Genomic DNA, 19,977 nt, shown 5'->3' with positions numbered 1-19,977 from the left:
GAACAGTTTGGATCTAAATGTAGATGTACTTCTTGGTTCTAATCCAGCTCTAGTTTAATAAGAAGGCCATCTACATCATTTTATATTCCTCTAAAGATACATCAAGTTCATTTCTAAGACAGGAAGTGCGGGTGTAAGTGCGTATCAAGGATGTGTGTTCTCTTATCCAGTGACTTCAGAGATTGCTCCACACTTATGAATGGTGCTTTTTCTAAATGAGCTACAGTCCCATGACCCCGGTTGGTCCTGTAGGAAAATATTTCAGTCAGCAACACACGACATAACTGACAGAGCAAACCCAGTGAATGCCAGCTGGAGGCAGAGCTGTTTAACTCAGTACTTATTGGGTCTGCTGTTGCTCCCGGTTGCTTCTTACAAAAGGAACTTCTGCCTACAGGAGCCCAGATGTATTTCCTTCCAAAGAAGTTTCAGTTTTTTTCAGTTCTGTGCTGCCCACGAGGTGCTGGGAGCACAAGGAGTTGGGAGGGGCCGGAACCAGGACAGCTGACCTCAGCTGACCCAAAGGGATATTGCACGCCATATGACATCATGCAAAAACCTATAAAACTGAGGGAAATGGGCTGGGGGTGAGCTGTGTTCCTCGGGCATCGCTTGGTGAGTAGTGAGCAACTGTGTTGTGCTTCTCCTGATGTGTATATATGCTATTATTGCTATTATTTTTCTGCCTTGGTAAATACTCTCTCAACTTCTGAATTCTGCCTTTTTTCCCCCAGTTCTCTCCTCCATCCCACTTGGACGAGTGGGAAGGGAGAAAAAGGCTTGAGCAGTGTTCAGCTGCTGCCTGGGTTGTGCCACAGCACTCACATTAGTTTTCTGCCATGTAACTGATCTCTGCTGTGCCACTGCTTCAAAAGTGTCTGACTTCAAGTCACCTTCAGCTCTGATGCAGAAATACTCCTTCATTTGGATACAGTTGACTTTTGATGCATGTTTTCTTCTTTCCTGATGACGGTAAGACTTCTGTAACAAGCAAGGGGAGCTTCTTAATGCTCTGGGTACGTATGATCCATCTAAACTAGTGAGGCTTCATCGTGAAGAGGACTGCAGAAAAGCTATCATTCAGAAGGGGAAAGCTGCTACAGGGATTAGTGTAATCAAAGCAACAAAATATTTTCCCATAATTTTACCCCCAGATGTGATATTACAAGACAGACACAGCGACGTGTAGGAATTTTAACTGAATTTATAAACATGAAATGTTGAACACGGTTACCTTCTTTGGGAGCAAACCCATTTTCAAAGAGCCATCAGAACCATTTCAAGTGTGTTTCTATGTGTTTTAACAAGGCTTTCTAAAACTATGAATGATCCATTTTCCCGAAGCTTCGTTGTTGTTTTTCTTTCCTAATTCTCATTTCTTTTTCACTACGCTTTCAAAATACCTCTGAAACTTTACAGCCCCCAGGTGTGTGCTCGGCTGCTTGCAGATCTGATCGTTCTCTGTTTTATAAGCAGCCCAACAACGTCCTGATGAAGCCTCTGACTGCTGGCTTCTCTCCATCCGGACTCCTTTTGTATCACGTTCCCAACTTCACGGTTTCCATTGTACGCGTCCGGCCGAAGCAGAGTCCCAAGGCGGCTGCATGGAGCCGCGCCGGCACCCCGGGAACCCCGGAGCGCGTAATAGGCGCCCGGAGGGGCCTTGTAGGGGAGCCCCGCAGGAAATCACGGCGCTGTGGGAACCCGACGGGCTCGGCCCCGCCTCGGCTCCTCCCCGCGGCGGACGGCTCGGCTCGGCTCGGCTCGCGGCGGTGCGGAGCCGGGCGGCGGTGCGGGACGGAGTGCGGCGGGGCCGCGCTGCGCGGGGCGGGACGGCCCCATCGGGGGGATCCACTCGTCGTTCTCCCCCGGCGCAGCGGCCTGTGCGTGGAGCAGCTCGTCCTTGGGCAGCGCCGCGGTGCTCGGCCCGCCACCTGCTGCGGGACACGGCGGCGCTCTGCTGCTGCCCGTCTGGTTTCCTGATCCCTTTTTTTCCCCCTTTCTTAGGCACTGCTTTGCTCTTCTGGGAATAGCAGGAAGGACTCTGATCAGTGAGTAATCGACATTTTTCCAATGTCCGTTTCCCAATCTGTTCCCTTCCTGATCGAGTGACAGTACCGGGTCAGAAGGAAGATTTACTTGCGGCCGTACACCGCTGCCCCGTTTCTCTCCCAGCTCCTTCCCAGCTCCGGGCCGTGACTTGGCTGCCCTTGCTGCACGCACGGAGCTGCACAACTCTCTTCTTCGTAAGGACTCGGAAGTGTGGCTGGCAGGCTCCTCTCTGGGGCCAAAAGCACCGCTTTGCATTAAATCCATTCCAGGTCTCCACTTGGAGTATTGCTGTGTCTGAAACGTGTTAAAGCTGATCTTCTTATCTTGTATTTTTTTGTACCGTAAGTCGATCTGTGTAAGATATTCCTGGTTGTGCCGCAGCTATGAAAAAGCAATTTAAAAATAAGCAGGGGATGTGGGAAGTCGTCTTAGGCTGGAGATGTCAGACAGCTGCTTCGTGGAGGTCAACGTGAAAGAACTATTTCATGGTGCCTTGGGAACCCAGCATGGGTAGCTCTAACCCCGTGAAAGCACTTGTTCACCCAGAGCCCCACTTTTACAGTGGGGTTTGTGTGTCCTTAGCTGGAGTAACATTACAGCTATGAAGATCAGACCTCTGAAATGAAATCTGAAGGGTTTCTGTTCCACATTCCTATTAATCGCTACTACTTTTACACCTCAGAAATCGATTCCCTGCCACGCATTCGCCGTTTGATTGTGGATATTTAAATCAGTGACTTATCACCTTTCTTCACAGATGCCCTCAGAACATGTCTAATTGGACAAGTCTGTGGTACATCTGGTAAGTTTATTATTAATCTTACTCAATAATTTGACACTTCGTGAGCAGAGATTGCAGTAAGGTAATGGAAACGCTCCTCTCAGTCTGGATGGGGGGAAAGGACTGAGCAGGGAGAGCTGCCAGGGGAATACATGACAGATGGGATGGCAGAGGAGATAAGGTGTCAGGCAGAGCAGAGCATTCATCTGGGGGTCTGTCATCTTTCCATTCTGAGTACACCAGAGTTCAGCTGTAGATCTTGTTTGTTCTTCCTAAATAAACAACTTGGGACACAATGGCAGCTGCACAGAACGGACTTGTTAGGACTTGGCACCGCCTCAAGCGCAGTCCTCAGCGCTCTCCCTTTTATGGGACAAGAGGCTGTGAGCTTATGGTGTTGATTTTTCATTCTGATCTCAAGTTGAATGAAAGGATAATAGTAAGTGAGAGGCAAAGGTCTTGCCACAAGTGTATTTGCCTCTTGCCTAAAACATGGATTCTGTGTATCCTAGTGTTATTTTTGCAGCTTGTATTCTGTCACATAACGTTAATTTTGATAGTAACAGATTGAATTGATTAGTTTTAATCATCGCTCAGTCCACGCTAATTTGCTATTCTTTGCTTTCTTAGAACATGCTGGTATAGGGCTGTTTAAAAATACATACAGCTGCATAAAATATTTTAAGGCCTCTGTAATTAGGCAGAGTTAAAATCATGAAAGCTAATGAGCTAGTGCTGAGATACCTCTCCTGAGGTATTTCTGCCTTCCTCCAAGGGTAGCAGCATGTGAAGGTATGGCTGTGTCACTGCACACCAGCATGCAGCGCTGGTAGTGCGAGGAAATACCCAATGGCCAGAGATAAGGTCACACTCCTTGCACTGGAGGAATGTTTCATTGCAAAGTTTGAGCACTGTGTACTTCTAACACACGAGAGCCAAGACCTGTAGGCCACCTAAGCCTCGTTTGCATTGTATTTAGAAGGTTGTGTGTTTCTTCTGTTTATCTCCCTTCCTGACTGTAATAAGAGAAAGCAAGGCTTTATCCCAAACTCATTCTTCTCTGCACCTGGAGATGCCGAGTGCACCACTTCCTCAGAAATTCTATCTTGTATGAAAGATAATTGCAGTTCAGAGCTTTCCTTTTACTGCAAAAAATGGTCATCTGGGTCCATTTTAAGTGTGCACCCAGCGTATATTAATATGTTACACCATACCTGGGCAGAGTGGTTTTGCAAGTTTATACATGCATTTCCCTTCCACTCTCATTGCAAACAAGATGAATATACAACCCGAGATCATTAACATCACAGAATCTGCAAGCCCAAAAGGATGGTACCAGTAGTCAGTGATTCAGCTTTGTAATTCTGGATCCAGGACTCATTAAAGAGGAGCTTTGACCTATCTTTCACCCATTTACAGTGCAGTTATAGCAGGCTGTGGAAGAAGTAAAACACAACTGATGATATTATGGTGTTCTCCACCCTCTCTAAGGTTAATCTTGCTGACTGTGTTCATGCTCCTGCTCTGTGGGATCACAGCAAGCTGCAAGAAGTTCTGCTGCCGGAAGAAGAGGCCTCCAGTTCAGCCCTTCCCTCGGCACCCCTATGATCTGACTGTTGTTGCTATTGACAGCGACAGCACTGCTCACAGCACAGTGACCTGTAGGTATCATCTGGGTTACACCTACTCTATCAGGTGCTTTACAACAGCAGCTGGATGGCAATATTGCAGCTGTTTGCTCTCCTGACAGTGTTGTGGGTTTTTTTGAGAATGTATAGATTCCGTCATGGATATTTCTGTAGTGGTAGCTTTTAGTATAGTGTGCACATATTCAGCAAGCAAAAGGCAAGCCTGTAATTTCTTGGGGACAAAATGGGATCAGCCTTTATATATCAGGGTTCCATGCAATTGTTGATTTTTTTTCCTTTCCTTTCTTTTCTTCACAGCATATAGTTCATTCCAGTACCCTCCGAGTGCCCCTATTCCTTCAGTATTTGTGGGTGTGGATAGGAGCACTGTATCCCCTCCAGCTTACAGCCCCTATGCAATGGATTTGCCACCTTCTTACGATGAAGCTGTCCAAATGGGTAAACAACACATTGAAGTAGCACTGGTCAGCCAGAAACTCAGTGACATCCCTGGACAGGTGATGCCAGGTGGGCAGAATCCCGTCCAGAATTCACCTGAAGGAATCAACAGAGATCCAGCAACACAGCCAAATTCAGAAGATGCAACACAAGAACAGCCTCAGCTCTAGCTCATTTTGATGGGGAGTAAAGAAATGGAAGGACTATGGAAGTTAAAGAGGACATAAAGGATTTGGTTTTGTAAGACAAAGTTATGATGGAAAGATGATTCTCCTGACAGATTGTGATAAAGGGCAGCAGTTTAAAAGTGCCTATAAAGGTGGGCCATGGATGCTTCTTCATCTCTTGTTTAAGTAAAATAACTCCCTGTGCCCAGCAGAAGACCATGGGGATGTTGTCATCTTGGAAACAGTCAGATGGTGCAAAAAGCACGTTGCTGCTCCTGAACAAAGCTTTCTCAAACTGGAGTTGAAAGTAGAATCCTATAAACTCACACTAGAGAGTCAGTGATACTCTGTCTCTCTACAGTTTCTTTTATTTCGGGAACTATAACTACTCAGCAAACTGCTGGGGTGCTAAATTTGTCACTACATAAAGACATGTGTTCCTTAAACTGAAGAATGACTGCAAACAAGGACAGGAAAGTGTCTGGAGGAAAACGCTTTACCTTCTGTTTCACAACTACAGGCAAGGAATGAAACAGATAAGAGAGATTATTTTTGTTGGTCATAAGACTTGAAGGGATTGGTTTGGAGTTGTTTTTTTTTCCTTTAAATCTACTTTCAAGATGAGCTGGCTTGTGTATGGGATCCTTTTGCTACTTATTTCTGCCACTTGAAGTACAAATTAGTCTCAAAGAGATTTTCTGTACTTGGTTGAGTATTAGTAATGTGTTTCAATATTGCTGATTGAGCACGGTGGGTTTGAAAAACAGCATGATTTGGAAAATATCCATTGTTTTTAGATGCAGATAATGTATAGCAGTTGGCTACTTCAGAAGAACATGACACTACCATCATGAGAACCCATGTGACATCTTACCTGGAGGGATTATCAGCATGAACTTGACAAGCATTTAACTACACAGTAGTTTTTCCTTATTTTTAAACGCTGAAGTAAATAAGAAGATAAGCCACGTGGTATCAGTTTAAGGTCTATGGAAAAACTGTGTTATCTAACCAGTTGTAACTGACCACAAAGAGCTAATTATATTGCCTGCCAGTGTCAGCATCAAGTTCATAATCATTTTCTGCAGTGTGAATTTCTCCCAAGTACATTTTTTCCCATCTCGGTAACATTTGCTTGCACTAAACAGGAACATTCTGGGGCATTTCAAAGCAGTCTTGCAAACATGAGATACCTCCTGTCAACCTTTCATGTGCAGAAATCAAGATTTAACACAATGGCCAACACAGTCAATTCTCTATGTTATGTTTGTATCTGACTTTCTGGCTGTGGCACAGAAGAGGGGTAATTCCCCTTCTGAGTCATTGTGTGCGCACTAACAAACATGTTTTCAAAGCTTAATGTAGGAAATGTAGCATGGCGTCTAATGTGCTATATTATGTTAATTATAGCTGTGAGGAAACCCAGGACATACTAAAGACTCAGAAGACACAAAATTAGAGAGAGACTAGGAGGAAAATGTCCAAACCAAAATCTTGTATGTAAAACAATAAACGTAGTTCATTTTAAGATTGCATTTCTATCTCACAAAGAACTTTAGCAAGTTTTGCCTACCTTGCAGTCAGCCAATCTCTATATTGTTTATATTCTGTACTGTCAAGGTGGTAAATATTATATGTATGGATTACTCGGACTTTCTATTTTTGGTTTCTTAGCACAGCAATCAGTGGGCTAACACACTGAACTGTCTAATACTGCTGGAGAGACAAGGCAGAGTGCTCTTGTTAGAAGAGGCAGGAATATAAAATGAGGTGAATGAAAAAACAGTGACTGACACAAGAGGGCAGTCCTTCGCTTTTCAGTGAATTGCGTTGCGAGATCACTGGGAGTTGCTCTGCAACAGATCTCTTCGTACTGCCAAGGGCAGCGGCTGTTCTGAGCCTGGGCTCTGACCAGTCTGCAGAAAGAAGTTACTTTGCAGTGCAAAGACTGAGTTTGCAAGGGGAAAAAAAGAGGAATAAAATCACAAGGGTTTGACTTCCCTTCTCTGCATGTTTTTGCTTTTACAGTGCTTCTGTCATGTGAGTTCTCAGAAGTTCCTGACAGACTACCTACCACATTGCAAGGAGACCCATTCATTTTGCTTATATATGCTTCTAGACCCAGTATCAAAACATTAAATACCCATGGAGGGTATTGTAAGGCTCTTTGCCTTACAACATGGTTCATTAATTCAAAATAAACTATTTCCTTGACCTAATCAATACACAGGAACATAGGATTTTCTTCAAACATTTAATATTGAAAGATTAAAAGCAGCTCTGTCTCTGAGACAGTGATGTCTGGGCCTTCTCACAGCTGACAACCAAAGCTCACCCTGACCCTGTCTGCAAGGAGGCAGATTGTTGACAACTGTGCATTATTTGCATCTCCACTTAACCGGTTTCATTTGCTCAATAGAACTGCACTAAATATATCTCTCCAGACATAAAGAGCATAAATAAGGGCAAGGCAGGGAAAGATGATTTCTTGTTAATGGCTGTAAAAATAGGTTTGAGAGAGATTCTCTTCAGCCGGCATTTTTGCAATGCAACTGCAAAAGGATAGTAAGATTTCTTAGCCTTAAAGAGTGGTAAGTTAAAATGAACTTCTTAACTTTGATCGATGTTTTAAAACTCACTAATTAAACTGAGAATTTAGAACTGAGATTACTGCTTTTTGTTTCCATCGCTCCTTTCCATACAGATTTCTCTTTTGACTTTTTCTTTGTGTTCTTTCTAGCTCTGCTTATCTGTCTGCATGAGATCTGACTTCATGATCCTAGAAAACCCAGTTGATGGTTGATGCCACTTAGTGAGGTTCAGACAGGATACCTTCAAAAGCTCCCAACCTAGATAGGTGTGGTGTTCTTTGTTTCTGCCCTACTGAGCTTGTAAAGGGGATCTGAAGGATAGGATTGTTCTTTAATTGTTCTTATGTATGTTGTCAGGGTCCCTGGTTTTGTCAGTGAAAGCACTTTTTCCTTCTATAATTGCATTCTGCACAACTTGAAAAAAATAAAACTCAGTTGCAGAAAAAGAGCCCAGCTTACATTTGATTTTATTCCTCTTAACCACGTGTCTAACCACATGTCCTTTCCCACTTGTTTCCAAACAGCCATGATGTGTCTCAACCTCAGGTTCTCTGAGAGCCATTAAAGAGTAACTAGGCAGGGGTGCACAATAATTAATTCAATGAGAATGTCTATGTACATAACGCTTATAGCCAGTTCTTAAGCTCTTAAACAAGGCATTATAAGGGATACTATTTATTAGTGCTGCAGGAATGATGCAGGTTTCCATTCCCTGGCCAAGGGAATTGGCTTGCAGCTGCCTGTGCATGTGCTATTGTGACGTGTTTAGAAGCCTGCAGGGTGACCTCCACAAAGCTACTTCCTATCTCCTGTCTCTCTTTCTTCACCCTTCCTGTTGATCTTCTGTTCAGGGCATGTATCCTCTGGAATGAGAAATTCTCCCCACACTGGAAATGTGGCCACAGAGGGTTCCACAGCTGGATAGAAGACCTAAGAATTCTGATCTGTCAGTCTAGCATTTTCACCATTAGTAGATCTGCTAAACTCTGATTACATCCACACAAGCTTTGTGACATCTCTAAGGGAAAAGCTCCTCTTAGTAATTAACTGAAGTGCATATCCATTGTGAATTGAATCTGGTGCTTATTTGGCACTGTTCAACATGTAATTCTTCTTCTCCCATTTGTTCATAATAATTGTTTTGGCAGCTATTTTCTGCTATTTGCTGGCTGTGTGCAGGAGCTTATGATGGGGAGATGCACTGCTGGAGCAAGGCAGTGCTTACATCACTGGCAGCAGCTTGCAGTCTTGTCTCTCCTCTCACACACACATGCGCTCACCATGAGCCCTTGTGCTCAGAAAGAAAATTCAGGCTTGCAAGTAAATTGCCTCAATAATTCATAGGCTTTATAGCCCAGAGCAAATTATACCTTGGCTCTGTGATGAAATTCAGGCTGCAAATCCCTTTATAGCCAAGCTCATTAACAATACAAGTAAAGTGGTACATCTATAATGGCTTTTATGATCAATGCATTAGAATCTTTGGAGAGTATTAAGTGGTAAACCGGCAGCATCCAGAGCAAAGCATCAGTAGGGTCTGGATGCAGTACGACTCAGAAAAGCCATTTCTTTTCCTGCCTTGCACTTGCCTTTGTCTATCTCGCTGCCCTGCAAATAGCATTTATTCACCATGCAGCATGTGTTATGCTCCCAATCAATAAAATAGACCTCGCTGTCCTGAGGGCTGGTTTACTGCATTAAGCAGTGAGTGTAGGTAAGGAATTCCTGCATGTGCAGTGATTTCTGTTACATGTTCCTATAGTGTCTGTGACTTGGCTCTTGGAGAAGGGGAAGGAGATGGATGACAGCCTTTCATCCTAAGGATGGATGCATGACTGGGGAACTGTCCTCACTCATCTGTTATTCCACCTTGCCTGCAGTCTGCCTTCTTCCACCAGATGGCATCAGTGAGCCTAACTGACCTATGGGCACGTCAATCTTTCAGATGCTTGACCTCACAGGATTTAATTAAGAAAAAACATCCTTTCCTTTATTCTCCATTGGTCAAATAGAGAGCAATTATGGACTTACAGAACAGCTGAGTTTAGGAGGGACCTCAGGACATCACCTATGGGAATGCAAGAAGGACTGTACAGAACAGCAGCCGTGGAGCAAGATAAACAGCATGAGAACCAAGGACGCTGCTAGAAGAGAGAATGGCTCATGGCTCTGACTGAATAAATGCCTGCATGAACAGTTGAAGAGTGTTTATGGAATGTTCTTGCCCTGTCAGTGGGTACCTATGGGCAGGTCCACCTATTTTCATGCTTTCCCATCTGGTATTTATACACACTGGTGAGATTGCTCCTGAGTCTTCTCTTCCTGAGGCTAAATGACCCCAGCTGGCTCATGCTCTCATTTTATGCCAGATGATCAAAATATTTGATAACATCTTTCCAACTTGCCTGGATCCTCAATCATTCGTGAACTTCACCTGAATTTAACTGTGACATTAAATACATATTACTACTGAACGTAGGCCTAGAATAAACAGTCATATAAACCATGAGAAACATCATGTAAGTGATATTCCTAATCATCCTATTTACCCCCTCATACTGCGCTGGCAGGCTGTATGCTCTGCTGATGCTACCTATGCAATGCTTTTCATTGTGCTACTTAAGACTGATATTGCATCATCTCGTACAGTGAGAGTTGAGCACAGGCTTGTAATTAGAGCGGTCAGCTCAGTGTGCTGCTGATTTGTGTCCCAATGGTGAGAAAACAGGCAAAACTAAATCAGAAAAGGAGCAGAGGAGATATTGGTACGTGACCTGTTTAATCAGAAATAGATGAGCTGCTTGAACGCAGGGAAATAAATACAGTCCACCTATTGTTTTGCATGGTGCTTCTGGGTAGAAGATGGTATGCAGGTATTCCCTCCTGTGGGAGATCGTGTTTTAGAAATACAGGAAATCACCTGGATATGCTCTAATTAATAAATAAATAAATCCAAGTTTCTCATTGATTCCTCTCTCTCTCTTTTCCAATGCACCTTACCTCTCTATTTTACGTGTGAAACTTAAAATCCAAAATCTCTGTCTTTTAACCAGTGTAGCAGAAATGCTGAGTCACAGCTTGCACCAGGGATGGAGCGCCTGGTGGGAAGGCAGAGCCAACCCAGGGGAGCTCAGATGCATGCAATGTACTGAGTGACCAGAAGGGCTGGAGCCAGGATCCACCCCTTCCAGCCCTCATTTAAGGGTTGGCAGTAGAGACAATGGAATCTTGCTGGAGATCCCTGTGTGCTTGGGGCCTTCTGAAGATAAGCAGGTTATTTTCCTTTGCTGCTGTGCCCATGGCTGTTGTATTTCAGTAAGCCCTCACTTGTTACAGCCTAGGACCTTCTGCTCTGCTGCTGTGCTTTCCATTGCATTACAAGTCAGGGAGGTGCTCGATAACATCAAATGAATACTGAAGTAACAGGAATCAAAATCAGGGTAACTTGGGAACTTATGTAATTAATTTGGTGGTGTCTTTTATCGATTTGTAGTTACAAAATGTGTGTGCGTATATCCATTTAGTTGAAAGTTTTCTTTTCTGCAGCTCTTACTTTTCCCCCCCCTTCACTGTCTGCTCAGACTCAATTCTGTAAGCTGGCCATTTGGTACCTATTTCTGTTCTAACTCAGCTTGTGCTCATGATTAATCCAGAAGTCCAAATTAGTTACTTCACAGATCTGAAACAACATTGAGAGAAATGAAACTATGAAGAGGGAGTTTATCAGGCTGGAGGTGGGGTGGGGAAAGAAACAACTAGGTCCAAGAAAGAGTCAGATTGTTTCTGTTGTGGATTTTCAAAGAACACCAATCCCTATATGTAGTCACAAATGCACAAGGGTCTTTCTTTCTGGCAAGCAATCCAATACTAAGTGTCTGCAGTTCTAGTGATTCATACTTTAAGCTGTTGTTGCATTGTTTTTAATTCAGGGAAGGCTCCAGTATAAAAACTCTGGCACAGGAAGTTCAGCTTCCTCTCCAGATTTCCTTCCTCCACCTCTTTAATGCAGAGCTGCAGGGAAGGTATCTGAGCCTTTCCTGTGCTGAGTGAACACTCACTGTAAAACAGTTTGCATTTACAGCCAACACCTTCAGATGCAGTGCTGAAGAAAGGCAATGTGGAAGACAAAGTGGTTCTTAATAACAAGACTTGATTCCAAAAAATATTCCTGATGGTTGACTTGCATTTTGTAACTGCCCACAAAGCTGGGCCCAGTCCCTAAAACAAACACCATAAATGAGTGGTAGAAGCAACTACTTTTGCCCTTCCGTCCCACTTCTACAAAACTCTTAGGTGATGAGAGTGGGTATTTAACCATAATACAAATATATCACAATTGCAGAGGGAGAAAAACTATGAAAACCACACCTGGATCAAGTCAAAATCAAAGCTGTCACTATTTTTAATAGGCTAATCTCAAGTCCTCTGTTCTTACTTAAGTTTTGGTGTCCTTTAAAATCAGCTTGTTAGGTTCAAGGCTGATGAGGGCCCAGCCAGTCTGAGTCTCAGACCAAAAATGTACAAAAAAAGAGCAAAAACAACAACCTCCATGAACAGTATTATCACTAAGGTCTGGAAGTGCACGTTAAGTATGCTAGGAGAAAGACATTGTCCAAAGCGTGATGCAATATTAAAGACCTCTGAGCTAGGTCTGTACAAACTGATGCTACCTTGTGGCTTATGTGTACATGTGAAGATGTTTGCATATAGTGAAGCACAGTATGCAGTGCTAGGGCAATACACTGATGTAGCTCACAATGCTTTCAGTTCCAGAATCTGCCTATTGAGCCATCGCTGTGATGTGTGGCTACGCTACTAGTGCTTTACAGCGCTTTATACTGAGAATATATATTCCCTACAAGAATACTTTCTGAGTATAACAAAACCAGCATGCTGCATCTGCAGAGTAGAATAAGTTCTACCCAACATAGCTTATTCCATCACCAACTGATTTCCAGAGCACAATGTTGTGCTTGGGAAAAGAACAGTAGCAGCACCTGCTTCAGTACCTTTCACTAGCATAGAGAGAACAGACATTGGTACAGCTGCAGCAGGAGCATGGGGAGAGGCCTGAACCACTAATTGCTCACCATGTGATCCAGGATGCAGGCTGCTCCCAGCAGATAAAAGAGGAGGAGGACAGGAAGAGCTATGGCTCTTTTACCACCACACGGCCCTGCCTGAATCTCTTTTCCTAAGACCTCACCCTAGTTTTGTGATTGCCTTATGTTTGCAAGTACACAGGCCTGATTTTGGCTGTTACTCAGGCTAAGCAAGTGTGGTATTGAAAATAAACTAATGCAGGCCATATAGATAAAGCAGAACAGTGCCCATAAATCATATCTGACAGCCTTCTTATGAGATGTGTTACTAATGTGCAGCCTTCCGCAAGACCGGCAGGAAAGTTGACATCTGAAAGCATGAGGAGAGGACTCATCTCAGTGCCAAATGCAATTGCCTGTTTTGGGAAGCAGCGAGCATTTAAAATCTGTACCAGGTCACTCACTCATGCATATGTATGAGAACTTACTGAGCTTCGGCCATATCCAGACACTCACAGAAACAGATTAATTATTAATAAATAGCTGTGTGGTCACTAACAAATGCCAGGGGGTGATACTCTGTGTAGCTGTACATCTGCTGAGGAGTGAGCATTAGTAAACCACATCGTGCTTTTAGCTTAGGCTCCAGCATTAACATTGGCAGTGTAATTCAACAATTCCTGAGATTGTTCCGCTGCTGTGATATCACCAATGCAGTTCCCTACTGGTACCAGGGTGGTAGAAGACACAAAAGATACAATGGCCTTTAGGTTTTATTCAATTAACATAATACACATCAGTAATGTAACAGCATAAGTCATCCTAAACACATACAGGAAATATTGCAGCTCTGTTGCTGAGCTTTTGTATGTATGAAATTTGTCAGTTCTTGACGGTGGAACATAAAACCTGGTCTCCAGCTGTTACAGTTTGCAAGTAAAAATGTCTTTAATGAAACATCAAATCTCGGCACGCAACAGTCACTTAAGAATAGAATTTATCTGCAACTAGTTTGCTCAGCTAATTGATGATTAAAGGCCTATGGAGAAGTAATGGACTGATAGCATTGCTTACTGGTGGGTTTCCTTGCTAGTTTTGTGCTTGCTCATAGGGATGTGTTACCATTGGGGAAAGGCTGTGGTTTATGTTGGTTTATGTGTGTGACTTTCCAGCTTTTTGAATGTTCCTAAACCCTGTAAAAGGTTATTCCAAATCTGTTCATTAGGGTTTTTTCAAATACCGACAATTTTTTTTAATAAATATTTTTGTTTAAGAAAAATATCCACATAGAGGAGCTTTACTTACCCAGGTATGAATGCCACAATGCACGGGAGGATTGTATCTCATACCATATCTCTGCCAGTGGATTTCAAATCCCATTTTTAGAACAATACTTAGAATTTCTACACCTCTTTCAACACGAAAAAGATCTCAATACTTTACAAGTGTTCGTGGATTAAATTTGCAGTGCTGTTTTGTATTACCGTGTTCATTCCACACTGATGCATATAAAGCAAAGGAACTAAACAATTCAAAATCAGACTCCATAGCAAAGCCAAGAATGAAACTGAGAAGATCAGAGCATCCAGCTCTGGATGTTGAAGCCCACTGCCATAACCCATTTCTTTTGCATTACATGTGGGAGCTATGAACGAGACTGTTCTGCAGACAGGATAAACTGTAAACAGGATTTTCTTTAAACAAGATAACTGCCTGAGATAGCAAGCCATGTACTGACAACCCTGGAGGGAGCTGGAGAGTTATAAATACAGCAGAGCTATAGATAGGAAGGAAACTGAAGTGAGACTTTCTTTAAAGTAAATGAGAACATTCATAAACAATAGCACAGAGGAGATACTAAAATAGTGCTTGTGAAATGCATAGCGTGGAAAGGTCTATGTTGTACATAAAAAAGCAAGATATCCCTCATCTTTCCTTCAAGTGCTGTCAAAAGAGTAATTCATTTAAGAAATACAAGTCATGACTTTAAAATGCTTTTCTATGGTTTTCAGCACCGAATTTTGTATTTAGCTGAACTGTGGATACTAGGGGAAAGGAGGAATGAAAGGAGAAAGTCACATTACTGCTTTAATTTTCTTTTTAATGAAGACAAGCTATGCATGTTCCTTCTTATCCAGCACTGAATAACCGAAGTTGCCCACCTCACAGGCCGAACAGCTGCAGTGTGTGCCCATCTTTCTCCTTAACAGGACTAACTCTGGTACTACAGGTTAAGAGCTTCTATGTTTGGTTGTTTTCACAACCAGCTCAAGCATTCAAGCAGGCACAGTGAAATAATGGCTCTGTTACAACAAAGGGCACATCATGTGTTCAAGTAACTCAAAGTCTTTCCTGGACTCTCGGCATACCATTGCTTGGCTTCAGAAAATCAGCCTTTACTAACAAGGCAGCTGCTTCCATCAGTTCCCCTGGGTACTGGCCTGAGAGATGTTTCACTTTACGTGTGTTTTGTTTTGTTGCTCGGAAACCTGAGTTTTATAAGTGCATCTTTCTCTAACAGGTGCTCACAAGAAAGGGTTTTGCAGAATCAGGATCTCGTTTAGTTGACTGGTTTGAGATCTGGGCAGAATTATATATATATATATATATAGCAGAATTCAGAGGTCAGAAGAAAGTGTTTTTTATTAACAAATTAGACTTGCACTCATGTACAAAGGAGGTTATTTTTTTCAGAGATAGAAGAAAAAGCCACACTTTGCTCAAAATCTTTTTTCTTAGCAGCAGCCGAACAGCACGGTAGATACGGGTCCTGCATTATAACACTTAATTCCTTTAGCTTGTTTTAATGCAACTCAATTCTGTAAAGAAGTTTCCCCATTTCATCTCTTCCCGTGATCTCCATGAATTCCTCATACTAATTCTCTCTGGTCCAGTGAGTGAGGAAATGCAGTGCCATAAAGACATCAATTGGAATCACACACCATTGAGCCAGCTGAAGCTGTGGTTTGATGTACTCAGTATGAACTTTTTCTTCTGTGTTTTCCATGCAGTGCTTTCCTGTCCAAGACTGCTGCAGCAGAGAACAAACACCCAAACCCACGTACTTTGGTACCTGATGAGCAGTGATTCTTACTGCTTCTCTCCTAACTTGATTTCCTGACTTGCCTGTTTTGTATCTTCAGTTCATAAAGCTCTTAGGGCCAGTAAGCAGCCAGCCAGGCAAAATTGTCATGCAATCTATAAATAAGCTCTATACACCTTATATAACATCCACACAGATTTTTCTGGAGCTGCTTCTGAAACAATAAGATTGGCATACATATTTTTTTTTATCTTTTACTGAGTGGTTGGGCGGAACTCAGCTGCCAGTTTTGCTTGACAGAGATGATGGAAGCCTACCTACTTCTTCAGACTGTAATTTGCTCAATTCCAGCATACTTTTCCAAATAAATGCTTACTTTTGAAGTACAGGATGTAACCATTATTGAATCTACTCATTTTATTATCTCTTGCAATTAAATGAATGACTACTGAATTTTCTAAGCATGCCTTATCCCTTTCATGTATCACAGATAGGCTTTGTTTGGCTAAGCATAGACAGCAATACAAGTCCCTTACTCTAAATATTTTTGTCTTATGAATGCAGTTTTGTTTTCTGGTGTCTGAAGCAGCGCTGACACTTTACTGCAGCTGCAGCAATGAGAAAAAGGTATAGAGCTCTCTAAGAAACAGCACCCCGATCAGTAATTCCACTCTTTGGTAAGATGCTTCACTGTGACACCTGAGCCTGCTTTATGAAACCGCTATGTCAAGGACAGAAGAATGTTCTATAGGAATCTGACACGGAGCTAGATAAGCAAATTCGTTTTTGTACTTGAAGGTATTTCCCAAAGGCAAACTTCACTGCAGGTCTGACGCATCTGACCTCATGGAAAGTTTAGTAGCGAGGCTGAATTCTCAATGTGGATTCTAAATCCCCAGCATTGCCAGGGTACCAGTTGTTTTTCTCCTAGCTGCCCAATGAGACAATTATTCCCTTGAGGAAAGTCCCTTTAAAGGGGAAAATACTTGGCTTTAAGCTTTTACTCAAACCACTTCATCTGCATTAATGCTACTGAAACGTCACTGAAAAGATTATTTATGTAAAGGAAGACACAGAGGTGTACAGTTGGTCATATGTATGCTTGTATATATATCTATATATGTGCTCTAGAATGTGATCTTAAAGAGAATAACTATGCCCTTTGTAGCTGCTTTAGCTGCAGGAGGGGGATCCATGCAGGAAAACAAAATTTTACTTACCTGTTTGTTAACATCTGTAACTCACTAATTAAGATCTTCCTCAGCTTTCAAGGGCCTATATTTGCTATATGACAAAATATTTTTTTTTTCTTTTAATATTTTCTTAGATCCTATATATTTTATTTTGTGTATTCTCCTTTGCTCCTAGCAACGTTTGCTGCATTTCAAACAGGTGCAACACCAGCTATGTTTGTTTCGTGCTATGAAAGGTACTGAAAAACATCCATCTGCTCAGGTAGGGCAGCTCTGCAGCCTTTTTGATGTGCTCCAGCACCAAAGGACTTCTAAGAAACTGAGCCATGGCTTGCTGAGCTCTAAGATATAATGGGGGAAGCTAATAATTCACATTAGAATATGAATGAAAAACAGAACAAGAACAAGCACAAAAACACCCCACCCTATCCTTCTGGCTCTGTCTGCTCTCTCCAAATGGGTTTGTTCAAACAGGAAGGGGCTGGAGAAGGAGAGAGAGAGAAGAAAGGAATCTGGAAGTATACAATTGGGCTTGAACCAACCTTGAGACATACATATATGTTTCAAGGTTGGAAGCTGAATTCAGAGGAAGATTCAGAACAGCTTACTCCCAGATGACAAATTCTGTTACTTTGTAGAACAAGTATAAATATAGATTGTAAAATTACATATTTGGATCACACTGTAAGATTGTATCACAGTATAAAATTGTGGCACTGACTGCAAGGAATACTAGATCCAGGTTCAAGCAGCACTACCATTCTCACTTCTTTCTGCAGACTGCTGGGTAGTAGTGGCTAAGTAATTTTACATGGATATGCATCAGTTTTCTATGTCTAAAACAAGAGTGGTGACATATTTTGGCCTTAGGAAATGCTTAAAGATATGCAAATATAACAATCACATCCAGGAAGCAGGCAATAATTTTTTATGATTCTTGAAGTCAGAGATGCATAAAGCATTGACCTTAATTTGGTCACAAGGCAACAGGAACTGAACACAGCTTTCTGCTGGAAATAAAACTGCCTCAACCAGAATTAATGAGAAAACAGGAAAACATATAATGCCTTTTTGGACATATGTTCATCAGTGCTTACTGCTTCATGTAACTTATTCTGCTTCTGTCAAGAATTAGAATATACCGTTGATATTGATTTATTACGTTCACAATAATATATACACATACAGATGGAGTAGAATAAAATCTATAGGAATAGTGCAGGCCTTCACAGCTGTTCTCCTTAGATTACCAACATGGATTTTCTTTTTCCTAGAGGATATCAGAGTGCATGCAAACACTGTATAATATTCATTCCATTTTCTATGAATCTCTGCTTTTTATTGATTTATTTTTATATTTTTATTTTTGTAGAATGTACACAAAATCCGCCCATTAGAAATCAAAGGACACAAATGCAGACAAAATACCCTGCAATGGGAGATAGCGTGATTCTGGAATATGAGGTGCTTTGCTGAGTTATTTTGGGTAAATCCATTAGAAACACTCACCTAGGAAGTCGCAAATGGAGAAGTAGGCTAAAAATATCTATATTTACCACTTCTCAAGTATTTTTATACCCTCTGAGGTGCTCTGTAGTTTTGATAGGTGCCGAGTTTTGTCCTTTCTCTAGGAAGTCTGACATACCTGATTGGTGATGGTTATACTTTCAGAGTCCAGAAGTGTCTGAAGTTTTCAGAATCACGCAGTACATTTATTCACACAATATGTGTGTTCTGATTATAATAATGCAGTAACAACTCAGTTTTAATGCAAAAATGTGTTAGATTCTAAGAAATTCCTAAAAGTGCTGACAAAACATTCAGCGAAACATGAACATAATACATTCATAAACAGTATGCAAGGCAATTTCACTTGCAAATAAAACTTGTACTTCATTAATACTTTGGGGACCAAATTACATCCTTGCTCTTCTTGTTTAACAAGAACATCTCTCAGGACTATGTGATATCTATCCTTTTGTCTTTCTGCTTTTGGACAAGATTTCTTATTGCTGAAGTGTAAGGAAACCAACTGGTTTTAACTGTTACACTGATCAATATCCAGTACGGATTCTTCCAAACATGATACATCAAGACATTATTAAATCAGTAACTTAACTGTTTTTAAACAATGCAGTAAGACTTTCCAAGGCAATTCACTTTCCAAGTGGATTTGATCATCAATGGGAAAACAACTAACTTTAAGATGGAGTTTCCACATCTTCCAAAGGATGTTGCATGTCATGGTTACTTGTCATGTGACCTACTGAACTCAAAAACTCTGCTATGCCTTCCAGCTCTTTATTTCCAATGCTTTAGTTTTAAAGGTAGAGCCAAACATGTGACAGACAGCGTAGCTGAGACTCTGGAAGGATTTCATTAACATATTCTGTCCAGGCCACATACTCAGTCAAGGTTCTTACCTCTGCAGAAGAGATGTCTGAGCAGGATACATGGCTGCCTGGGCCCTTGAGTTTCATAGTGCAGCATCCTGCGGACATAAGAGAGTTTTACAGACCTGATGACTGTGATACAGATGTAAAAAGAACAGCATGTAAGAAACCACATAACCAAATAAAAATAAAATCCACCCTGCATCAAACAACCCTCTACCCTGTAAGCAACCATTTCCAATCGTCATAAGCTCTCCTTGTACCAGCAGCAGAAGTGTTATCAATCAAAGTTTTCATGAAGATGAGACATAATTAAATCACTGGATCAGAAGCAGGAACTACTGCAATAGCTGTGTTTTTACAAAAGAATAGGTGTGGTGACAGAATGAGATGTCGCTCTGCATGTATAATCCCATTCGGCCTTTCACAATTCCTTACCCAATTTGCACACATTTAAAGAGCTGGCAGAGTACAAACCTGAGGACAAGAGTCAGAAGAATAGTAGTATTTGTAGGATAAAGTATGTGCAATGGGGAAAAAAAGATATGTTATTTTATTACATTATAGTTAACATTCCCATGTCACTGCTCCAAGGCAGAAAGTGTGATTTATTCTACTTCAGAACTCC

General features: G+C 41.8%; 1 protein-coding gene across 2 annotated transcripts; it reads left to right on the top strand.

Annotated features, from left to right (window-relative positions):
- Positions 1-405: 405 nt before the first annotated feature.
- Positions 406-10,545, top strand: TMEM52 (transmembrane protein 52). Of its 2 annotated transcripts, none has more exons than XM_072354523.1 (5): positions 406-615; positions 2,008-2,051; positions 2,810-2,854; positions 4,325-4,494; positions 4,780-10,545. In XM_072354523.1, exons 3-5 carry the CDS (start codon positions 2,823-2,825, stop codon positions 5,088-5,090), a joined length of 513 nt encoding a protein of 170 aa, XP_072210624.1. In that variant the 5' UTR covers positions 406-615; positions 2,008-2,051; positions 2,810-2,822; the 3' UTR covers positions 5,091-10,545. The 2 variants fall into 2 exon arrangements, with proteins under 2 accessions (XP_072210624.1, XP_072210623.1); XM_072354522.1 differs by lacking the exon at positions 406-615 and adding an exon at positions 1,740-1,772.
- Positions 10,546-19,977: the final 9,432 nt, after the last annotated feature.

Source organism: Excalfactoria chinensis, chromosome 20, assembly GCF_039878825.1.
Source record: "Excalfactoria chinensis isolate bCotChi1 chromosome 20, bCotChi1.hap2, whole genome shotgun sequence".
Classification (NCBI taxonomy): domain Eukaryota; kingdom Metazoa; phylum Chordata; class Aves; order Galliformes; family Phasianidae; genus Excalfactoria; species Excalfactoria chinensis.
Note: the sequence above shows the minus strand (reverse complement) of the source record. Positions and strands in the feature narration are given on the sequence as shown.